General features: G+C 43.8%; 1 protein-coding gene across 1 annotated transcript in view; it reads left to right on the forward strand.

Moving 5' to 3' along the window:
* The window catches only part of BRINP1 (bone morphogenetic protein/retinoic acid inducible neural-specific 1), a 60,176-nt gene extending 49,099 nt beyond the window's left edge, over positions 1–11,077 (forward strand). Inside the window, exons 6-7 of the mRNA XM_010158713.1 lie at positions 3,062–3,284; positions 9,858–11,077. Coding sequence (XP_010157015.1) covers positions 3,062–3,284; positions 9,858–10,998 — 1,364 coding nt within the window. The 3' untranslated portion in view covers positions 10,999–11,077. The remainder of the gene's footprint in view (positions 1–3,061; positions 3,285–9,857) is intronic.
* Positions 11,078–11,534: the final 457 nt, after the last annotated feature.

The following is an 11,534-nucleotide window of genomic DNA, read 5'->3' on the forward strand; positions in this document are numbered from 1 at the left end:
TGGGAAAATGACAGTTTTGTCTTTGAAAGAGATGTTTGACACGGCCATTATGCTGTGATTCCACCATTCTTCTCCAGAGGCTGGACCCTCTGCCCCATACCACCTGCGATGATGAGTCAATGCCATGGGACTGCCTGCAGGGACTAGGTGACTCTGCAAAAAGAGGGGCCGTGTTGCATTATGGGAGATGTAGTCCTAGGCATCATCAACATTTTCTGGGAAGAGAAATAAAATAAAACCAAATGCAAGCAGCCTTATTAGTTAATTGGATGTTCTCTAGGTTAGGAATGAACCACTCCCAGAAAGGTACAAGGCTTAGCACAATGCAAACATAGTCTTGGTTGGGGCCTCCAGGGATAGTTATAAATACATATAAATAAATAATGAAATAACTATTCTTTTTGGAAAGTATTTTCTTTTTTCACAACCCCCCCCCCCCCCCTTTTTTAAAAACCAACCCCATTCAGCTGTTATTTTGCCAGGTTTCTTTGCTCATTTGTTTTTCCCCCAACGTTGCACTGCAGTATCAAAATGTGCACACTGCACTGAAATTTCTCCCTTACCCGTCTCTATGAAAAATGTAGCACATTCATCATCAGAGGGAAAAGAGCTTGGTCTTTTGCACAAACAGGCTTTTGAGGAAATTGATTTATAAGGGGCGGGAAGCAAATGCAAGGCTTTTACTGCTGAAAGGTACCAGGAGTAATCAGCATGGTCAACAGAAGCAATTATACATGATGATAGTTTCAGAGGACCACTGAACAGGAGAGAATCATTTTTGGGGAGGAGAAGGGCACTGGAAACAGCATTACAAATAGCGTGAAAACCTGAGAGATGATTAAAAAAAAAAAAGAAATCTCAGTTATCTTTGTGAAGAAATGAGACAAGCAGCTGTCCCGTGGATCATGGCAATGACGACAATTACTTTTATTAGGTGCTCAGTTTCACCATGTGATGAATAAGACACGAACATCCATTTACCATCTATATAATGATGATACTGACTAATGCATAGATATTCTTTGTTAGGCAGTTAAGCATGAACCACAAGTTGTCGAATAATAGGAAATCTGTTATGCAAATATATATGAGTTTTGTACGATAGGTTGTAAATTATCTGGTCTGATTTCCTCCAGTAATTCTCTGGATTATTTCTTTTTCTGAAAAGATATTGGCCTTTACAAGCTTTCATTTTTTAACTTTTATTTTGCCATTGTCCTCTTTTCCTTCTGAAAAGGGGAGAAAGAAATTTAAGAAAAAAAAAATTATGAAAGGAAGAAAAATAATGTAGTTAACTTACAGGAAAACATGGCTGCATTTCTTATGGGATACTTTGTGGGGTTTATGGCAGATCTTTAGTCCAACCTCCCTCTAGAAGCAGGACTACCACCAGCACTAGATCAGGTCAGCCATGGTTTGTCCAGCAGAGTCTAAAATGAAAGATTCCTCTGCATCTCCAGGCAGCATGTTCCAGTGCTGCATTACCTCCAAGTCTGGAAGTTTTTCCAATAAATCATTTGACCTTCTCAAGATTCAAACTGTCTATTATTCATTGTTATATTATCTGTCTCTAATAAGAAGAGTAGAGTTTCTCCATATTTGTAAGTACCTTTTGAGCAGTTGTAGGCTGTAATTAGATTGTCCCTTGGCCTTTTCTTCACCAGCTTAAACAAGCCTAGCTCCTTCCACCTGACTTCTGCTCCAGGCCCCTGACCATCTTGGTAGCACTCAGCTGTGCCTTCTCCCATTTCTCAACACCCATCTTTAACTGGGCATCCCTAAACCTGGGCAGAGGAATGCAGGTGCAGGCTCAGTAGTGACATGAAGAGGGGAATATTAACTTCCCCAACCCACTGGATTTAGCTCAGTATGCATTTTGTGGTTTTTTTCCAGTCAGAGCACAGTATTGACCCACCTTCAGCACAGTGCTCACCATAACCTCCAGGACCTTTCCAGCAGCTGTTATTCAACTTGTTGTTTCCAAGCCTGTACTGATGCCTGGGGTTGTTCTGCCCTGGTGCAGAGCTTTGTTCTTTCCTTTATTTAACTTTATGTGGTTTTTGTTGGCTTACTCCTCACGTTTTTCAAGGTCTCAGTGCGTCAAACTCAGTTTTCTGGTATCAGAAATTGGTTTATATTCTACTGAGAAAGTTGGAACCATCTGCCTTTTCCATATGAGGATGTCCCAGCCTGGTAATCAGACTCAAAGCAAACTATACTTCTCACTTAGAAAGAAAGAGGTGGTCAGAAACAGTATCAGATTTTCTGTTCTGTGATGAAAAAAACTCAAATGAACCCCACATGGGGTTTTTTTTTTTCATTATCAAACAAAATCAAACAGAAATAAAGTGATCACAAAACAACATTTAACAACATATTTTTGGATCAATTAGGTTTTTTCCTTTGGCTAAAACTGGCACATTTTGTTCTGACTTTAGCCCTGCAAACTACTTTTTTATTGTCATTGTTACATAAAGCAACTCATTTAACTTCAAATGAAGTTAAATGAGAAAAAAGAATCAGAATGCTCTTTTTAAAAAATGAGAAAGCAGGACATTTTAACACAATTCAGAGCCTTCCTCTGGGGATTTTTTAAAGCTTTTTTTTTCTCTTATTTTTTTAACAACACAGCCGAAGTGATTTGACTTCAACAACAAACGGCATTTTAGGAGCAGCTGAAAAACAAGTTAAATGAGAACTCTTTAACTGGAAATTATTACAATTCCATGCTTTTTGCTCATAACCCCTAGACTATCATCCCCGTGCCCCAGGGAATTTGCTCTCTTTTTTTTTTTTTTCACCTTGTACACATTAACCATATTGTTGCACCCTAATACTCTCCAGGTTTCATTTCCCATATGGGAGCAGCAACAGCCATGGAATTAGTGACCTTCCCAGGGCAGAATGACAGTCCAGCGAGTTAATGGACATCACCTTCCTTTAGCAGAGCACTGATGGCCTCATATGTTATTGCTGTTTTTCCATCCTGCTAATGAAATGCTTTGTAAATTTGTTACGGTTCAGAAACCTCTGTATTTCTCCACATTTTTGTGCATTCCAGATGAGTTTAAATCCTTCATGAAAAGGCTACCTAGTAACCACTTTCTGACCATTGGGAGCATCCACCAGCACTGGGGGAACGACTGGGATCTGCAGAACCGCTACAAGCTGCTGCAGAGCTCCCTGGAAGCCCAGCGCCAGAAGATCCAGCGCACTGCCCGCAAACTCTTTGGCCTCAGTGTCCGGTGTCGGCACAATCCTAACCACCAGCTGCCTAGAGAAAGGTACCTTCATCAGGGATGGGTGTGGTGATGGGTGACTGATGGAGCTGAGCCTGGGCTTGGACGGAAACCCAGCAGCCTAAGTGGATATAGGGTGTGCTAACAGGGATGTTTGAGGGGAAAATGGTAAGGTCTGGAAGTGGGTTGAAATTTCTGGAGGTGTAAGTAACCTATATCACATACCTAAGTATATTCTGTGTGGTCTTATCTAGGCAGGTGCAGGGCACCCACTTCTGTAGTGTTCTTCAAGACTATTACAAGTCTGACTAAGCTGCTTTTTAAGTGGTCTTGCATTTGCTGTTAAAATGGACATATGGAGCACAAGATGCTTCAGCCCATTTTTGAGTAGCACGCCTCAATGCATGAAGCCAGAGTGAAAGAGAAGCTTAACTTTCACTTGGAATAGATCACACCTGCACTGACCAAAAGCCTAGCAATGTTGTTATAGATGGGGAGAGTAGATTTTCCATTACAGCCACAGTAACTATTGATATCCAATAGTCACCTCCTGCTGACTCCTTTCATCCCTGACTTACGGCTGAATTTAAGCTAGCTTCCAATCATTTTTTTGGAGACTTGCATCTGTGGATTTTAATAAATATATCTTGCTTTTCTTTCTACATTGTCCGGAGTGAAGTAACACTGAAAATCTAGGAAAAAATTAGTCCATGTGCCTTTTCTTCCATGCTTCTCTTGGAGAGTCAGGCTAAGTTAATACTTGTAGAAGAACAGGTTTTTTTCACCTACTTAATTACCTAAATATTCAGTCTCAAGAGAAAATAAACCTGTTGACTGATGTCTCCTGTTATTCTCCAGACCCCCGGTGGTTAAGCACACTGAGTTTTCATTTCATCACTGTGCAGCTCTGGAAACTCTTCCAGGGCTTAACAACTCTTTAATTACCAAGAAATCTCATGTTCCTGGACAAAGACTTGATGGACTTACAGGGATGAAGAGAAATATCTATTAAGTTTAAGAGATTATAAAAAAAAAGTCTAGAGAACTTCCTAAAATTAGCATGTTCCTGCCAATTGTCGTTCCTGCCAATTGGCTGAGTTGCTGTAAACCAGCCAACTGGTGGATGAGTCACAAGCATGTCCAGGCATTATTTTGAGTTGCACCACAACAACAACAAAGTGAAGCAGCAGTGAGCAAATATCCAGCCAACCATGTTGCTGCAAAGCATTCAGTTAAATATGTCTTCAGCGTTTCTCTTCTATTTTAAAAAGTCAGCCACGCAGAAAGGGAGCCTCCGACTAATACAATAAAATCTGGGGGAAGGAGGACGAAATGGATGATGGCAGCTGGGTTTTTAACTGACTGATGTGCTTGATTTGTTTAAGTCAACACCACCAGGCATATTATAATTTCTTTTCTTATTTGTCATTCGGCATTTGTAGCTAGGCAGGGGAGGGGCTCGGCAGACAGATGCGTAGCGAAAGAGGTATGCGTTTCATCGCTCTTTTCACAGGGCTTGGAAATAGTCTAATTTTCTAATTGTTACTGTACAGAACGACAGACACTTATCAAGCATGCCTGTGGCTTTGAAAGGATGGAAAGGTTCTATTAAGGGCAAGCCTCTCTCTCTCTTTAATACACATAATAGTAAGCCTACTTTATATATTCAAAAGCAGTGTGAAAAAGAAATAGGATTGCCGTTGATTGTCCTCAGAGAAAGGAAGAGGTGATGTTTCCAAAGGAAAGAAAGAATAGGGATTTTGGCAATTAGGGTGATTCTCCATGACCTTTTGCAATAACTAAGAAAGGGGGGGAGCGGAAATTGCTCTGCAATGCTTTTATTTAAAAAGCCACTTCTTTACAGGCAAGTTTGTTGGTTTAAAAAAGAAAACACTCCTCAGTTGCTAAAGCCTCAATGTTGAACGACTACCTATAGTTGCATTTTAAAACTCTGGAAGTAAAATATAATATGTAAAAATAACATAATAAGTAAAAAATAATATATAATAAAAATATGTTATCATCCAAAGGACGGGGGTTGATACATGTTCTGGGCTCCAGCCAAATTGTCATTAGTTAAGGATACCTCTCCCAGCTGCTGAGAATAAAAATGGCAGTTTTTTACTTCACCGTTCAGTACAGAAAGCCCAAAAGTGCCTCCATGGCAGCTAGTGCTGGTTGGAAAGTGAAAGGGGAGCTTGCAAAGGAAAACTTGTTAAATTCCTACTTTTTTTTTCTTGCAGTTTAAAGAAAAATAATCTGTCCTGCTGCATCAGATTTTTGATTGGGGTTTTTTGGGGGTGAGAGTTTGTTTGGCTTTAATTTTGGTTTTGTTTTGGTACGGTTTTGTTTTTCTAATCAGCTCAGGCACCACCGACAACAAAGCTCGAGCTTTGTCTCAAGGGACACCCATCAGCCTCTTCCCCTCCCCAGACCTGATTAATCCTGAAAGATGACGGCAAGTCAGGAGGAAAGAAAATTATTCATCACCTTTCTGTATAACCTGACCTCCACTTCTGATCTGAAAGCCCAACTGTGTCCTCCAAAAGATATTTTTTTTTTGTTTGTTTTGTCACAAGAGATAGGTTTAAGTGGTGAAACAGCTCTGCATGATCACCTAGCTCCCAGTTCCCAGCATTGCCAGGGGACTGCACGTCTCCAGTGAAAACAGCAAGAAAACACTGCAAAATAACTATCACTCAAAGCTTTGCCTGGATGTCTTTTTTTTTTTTTTTTTCATTTTGGTCTGAAATGTAAGATTAAATTTGAAAGTAAAATTGCTTGAAAGTGACCTTTAAAGACATAGTTTACCTGTTTTGTTTTTTTTAAATTTCACGTGCTAGAGTACTTTGAATGGGCAGAGGTGGCAAACGTTAGGTAAAACAACTTTTGCAATGATATTAAGAGGGAGAAAGAAAAACTGACGTCTCCTTAGTGAAAGAGAAAATAATTAAAATTAAACCCAATGCCTACTCTGCTACTGGCTTTCAGCTTTTAAGCAGTGGCTCTTTTCAGCTTCTTTGTGCCCTGACATCTCCTAGTTATATTCAAATGTGCCTGAGCCATCACGGGTGTTTTAAGAAGTTACCTCCTGGTTACTGGGCCTGTGTATATTCTTATCTAGTCCCAGCTGCAAGACAAAATGGGGCAATTTATACTACTTTTCCTCTCTCTCACTCTATCACACTTCCCATTGTCATGTTTGTAGCCGATGCCCAGCTCTGCCCTCGATTCTGCATTTTCATTTAATTATGTCCTTTATTGCTGTGTTCAGCAGATGGTGGGTAGCCTTTTTTTTTTTCCTGTCCTACTTGTGTCTTTGTTGAATGCTAAGACTTCTACATACACACACCAAAAAAAAACCCCAAAACACCAACCCTCTTTCTTCTGATCCCCTCCCATCCTTCCTCTACAAAGTTGGTCTGTGGAACAGGAAAATTACTATTTTAGATTGCAAGATATCAGATGAGACTCCTTTCTCATTTTGCTCTGCCGAGTGATAGTATAAGAGAAGAAGGGAAGGATAGCAATCTTTTTTTCCTGTCAGACAGAGCACGCTTAAGACAGACAGGAGATGGTCATCTGACTGTAATATTTACCATGTCCCCTGCTGTATAGCCTGGCAGTCCTTGTCCCATGAGGGACAAGGCATTACCAACATATAAAACCTGTGTAAAGCATCAAGCCAGCCCTGCACAAATACCCTGGGAATCCTATGCACAAGCAAGTGCATGAGGAAATCAGGAGAGTCTTCATGTTCACCTGCAGAGAGCTGGAATTGAGATCTGTGCACGGTAGTTGCACAGCGTGTGTTTGGCTGTCATTTGCATCGGCAGCTGTATGAGGCTATTGGCAGCTGTAAGGACGTGGTGGCAATACGTGCACACAGGCACACCTCAGAGAGTGACAAATACCTCATCAAACCCATCTCAGAACCCACTTTCAGTCCTACGAGCAATCGCTGTGACCTCTTCTGGAAGCCCAGTACCACAAAAAGCAACAAATGTGACCATGGAGCTGTGGAAATCAGGGAAACGCTGTCCTCACCTCATGGGGATGCTGAGAGGGTATGTGATGCACCCGGGCATTTACAGTCTATCTGCCACCAGCCTGCTTCCTCAGCCCTTCATTTTCTTGGTGCTACTGGGCTTCAACCTGTCTTTGTGTTGATAGAAATTATAGCAGGAGCTAGGGACAAAGCTTGGGGCTGCAGAGAGCTGTGGAAATCAGGGAAACACTGTCCTCACCTCATGGGGATGCTGAGAGGGTATGTGATGCACCCGGGCATTTACAGTCTATCTGCCACCAGCCTGCTTCCTCAGCCCTTCATTTTCTTGGTGCTACTGGGCTTCAACCTGTCTTTGTGTTGATAGAAATTATAGCAGGAGCTAGGGACAAAGCTTGGGGCTGCAGGAGATACTCCCTTCAAAGCAACCCCTGATTTTCATCATTGTCATCAAGCCCAGCTATGGGAAGAGGCATCATGCAGGAACCTTGTGCTTTCCTTAAGTGATTCCCCCGGCACAGTGAACCCAGGCAGCCAGTGTGTGCATACTGGAAGGTCGCTTTGGTTTTAGTTTTTACTCTACTTGCTCATCATCCCTCAGCTTCAGGCTTAGATTAGTGGTTAAAAGCAAAAAAAGAAGCTTTCAAGAAAGTGCGTGGAGGAATCAAGGTGGAAGGAACCATCTAAATTCAAGTGCCTTTGGCTGGTTGTCCAAACAGGAATTGCAAGGCTTCAGATGGGGTAAAAGTATTTGTATTGCTGAAAGACTGAGCAAGAATTCACCTATGAGCAGAAGGCAGACTCAGACCCCAGGGGATGGTTTTGAGAGTGCTTCTTGCTGTCAACAATGTGCTTTGCAGTCACACTGTGCTGTGCTGTACTGTCCCCTCTTCTCTGAAGCAGAGCTGTCCTAGAAACCGGGAGGAGCCCTGTGCACTTTTTCGAGGGACCGGGGCTGTCACCATCTCCCTCTACAGCAGATACTTATAGAGGTCACTGCCTTGCTCCCAAGCTCCCCAGCCAAACTTGTTTTTCCCACTAGCAGTAGAGCTCCTGTTAGCTGTCAACAGGGAAAAGAGACCCTGGCAGCCCAGTGCCACAGGAGGAATGTGAAAATTGTCTCTTCCCACATCCAAGGCTTCAGAATTTTCCTTCTAACGCACTTCATTTTTCCTCACCCTGTTTCATTTTTTCCCCCTTCACTCAGTTTCATCCTGCTTCTTTTCATTCCTGCCTGTCCTCTGTCTTTCAGTTGTTGTTGTTTCAGTTCTGCCCTTTCTCCATGCCTGTTCCTCCTGCCCACTGCATTTCTCTCTTTTTTTCTTTTACCTGCACATTTTCCCCTTCTTTCTTCCCCTAACCTTTCTGCTTCTTGATTATTTCTTTCATTCTAGTGCTTTCCTCTGTTTTATACTCTCATCCCTCCACTTGCTCCCTCCCCTAATCATCTTGCTGTTCTTTGCTGCTGTATCATTTAATGCCTTCTTTGATACAGCCTACAGCTTAATGATTATTCGGAGGTCAGGCGATGCAGGTGCCATGAATTTCACTAATCCAGCTCTGAGAGCCTCTGTCCATAATCACTCCTCCCGTTCTACAGGGACTGAATCCTAATTTGTCATTAGCCAGTCCTCTCACTGCAGCGCTACCAAGAACTTTTTGCCCAGAGGAGACAATGAAGTATTCATTAGCTGGGGGGAAGGCGGAGAGGAGGGAGCAGGCGGCTGAACAAGGCGTTTGCTGAAGGCTGCTGAGAAAGGAGTCACTGTGCTGAGATTTCCCGGGGCAGCGGGGAAGGGGGGTGATGGGAGCAGCAAGGCAACGTTGCAAATGGGTTATACAAAAAGCAAACGTGGGTTATGGTGCCATTCATTAGGAGTCATTCCAGGGCTGCAGGACATGGGGGTGAGGGTGCTGATATAGCAATTATGGAAGTGGTGGGGCTTGGGAATGAGCAAGTGTGGCTGCTTGTTAAGGGGAGAGGCTGTAAGAAGAGGTTAATTAGCAGAAGATTTTTTAAAGGAGAAGCTGTTCCAGCAGCATTGCCTCTATGCACCCTGATTTCCACTCTCTTTTCTGATGATATTTTGCTCTGCACCATGACCAGGGGTTGCTACTGGCTTTGCCTCATCCCATTACAGGTCTGGTTTTGGAGAGTGGAGGGAATTACCAATGACACGGAGAGGATTTTTCTCCTGCTAGCCTAGGAGTTATGCTGAGCTGCAATGTCTGGTAGGACCTCAGCCTCTGGCATAGCTCTATCAGCTCCATTCCCATGGCTGAACTTTGTCACTGTGGCACTGATGGGGTCCTTTGGAGGAGACTGTGCCAGCCCTCAGCTCCTAGGGCAGTGTGAAGAGAGACACTTCAGATGATCAGTCCTAACTTCTATCTGTTTCTTAGAGGGCTTTTGTGACCCACCAAAGGAGTAAACAGCAGATGAAAGATTCAGTCCAGAAATAGACTGGAATAGCTCCCAGATGCCATGGCAGGGCATCAGGGTTCTGAGAGCTCTGCCTCAGATATATCCCTAAAAACATTCTAGTAAGATGCCAACACCAGAGACTCTGTGAGGCTCTGCAATGCTAATGCTCTCTTCTTCCTACCTGCAGGACAATACAGGAATGGCTTACCCGGGTCCAATCCCTGCTCTACTGCAATGAGAATGGGTTCTGGGGGACCTTTCTGGAAAGCCAACGGAGCTGCGTTTGCCATGGTGGCACCAGCCTGTGCCAGCGCCCCATCCCCTGCATCATCGGGGGCAACAACAGCTGTGCTATGTGCAGCCTTGCCAACATCTCCCTCTGCGGCTCATGCAACAAGGGCTATAAGCTTTACCGGGGTCGCTGCGAGCCTCAGAACGTAGACTCGGAGAGGAGTGAGCAGTTCATCAGCTTTGAGACGGACTTGGACTTCCAGGACCTAGAGCTGAAGTACCTGCTGCAGAAGATGGACTCTCGCCTGTATGTGCACACCACTTTCATCAGCAACGAGATCCGCCTGGACACCTTCTTCGACCCTCGGTGGCGCAAGCGCATGTCCCTCACCTTGAAGAGCAACAAGAACCGGATGGACTTCATCCACATGGTGATTGGGATCTCCATGCGAATCTGCCAGATGCGCAACAGCAGCCTGGACCCTATGTTCTTTGTCTATGTCAACCCGTTCAGTGGGAGTCACTCTGAGGGCTGGAACATGCCCTTTGGGGAGTACGGCTACCCACGCTGGGAGAAAATCCGCCTCCAAAACAGCCAATGCTACAACTGGACCCTGCTACTGGGCAACCGGTGGAAAACCTTTTTCGAGACGGTCCACATCTACCTACGCAGCCGGACTCGGCTGCCTTCCCTGCTGCGTAACGAGACTGGCCAAGGGCCCGTGGACCTTTCTGACCCCACCAAGCGTCAGTTCTACATCAAGATCTCGGATGTGCAGGTGTATGGCTACAGCCTGCGTTTTAACGCTGACCTACTGCGCAGTGCTGTGCAGCAGGTCAACCAGTCCTACACGCAAGGCGGGCAGTTCTATTCTTCCTCCTCCGTCATGCTCTTGCTGCTGGATATTCGGGACCGAATCAATAGACTGGCGCCTCCCGTGTCCCCAGGGAAGCCCCAGCTGGATCTGTTCTCTTGTATGCTCAAGCACCGCCTGAAACTCACCAACAGCGAGATCATCCGTGTGAACCATGCTCTAGACCTGTACAACACCGAGATCCTCAAACAGTCGGACCAGATGACAGCCAAACTCTGCTAACCCGGACTATCTCAGTGGACATGTTGGTGATTGATCCTTTTGCTGTAAAAAAATAAAAGAGAAAAAAAAAAGAGAAAAAGTAAAAAGAAAGAAAGAAAAGTGGGGGGAAAGCAAGGAAAGGGGGGGAAAACAATATTTGTAAAATGTAATTAATATACAAAAGAGAAAAGAAAAGAGGAAATTCTTCATTTGTTGAAAACTAAACCCGTTCTAGCAGCTGTATAAAACTGTCAGGCATGTTTGTTATTTCTATAATCCGTCATAAAGGGGTGACACATTACTCTCTCTCTCTCTCGATCTTGAGGGTGTTGCTTGCTAGTCCACAGGGGCAGCAGAGTAAATAAAGGGAGGAGCAGAGAGGGGCAAACTTCTGTAACGAACTGTGAAGTTTTCTGCTATGCAGGTGCCGAGACAAAGAGACAAACAAACAAACAAGAGTTATATGTAAATGTAAAAGAACTGCCATTATTCCTATAGTGGGAGTAAATGGTTACAGATAAAAGATATTTCTTCTGTTGAGATTTATGCCAGCTTTA

The sequence above is a fragment of the Eurypyga helias genome, unplaced genomic scaffold, assembly GCF_000690775.1.
Source record: "Eurypyga helias isolate BGI_N326 unplaced genomic scaffold, ASM69077v1 scaffold2549, whole genome shotgun sequence".
Lineage (NCBI taxonomy): Eukaryota > Metazoa > Chordata > Aves > Eurypygiformes > Eurypygidae > Eurypyga > Eurypyga helias.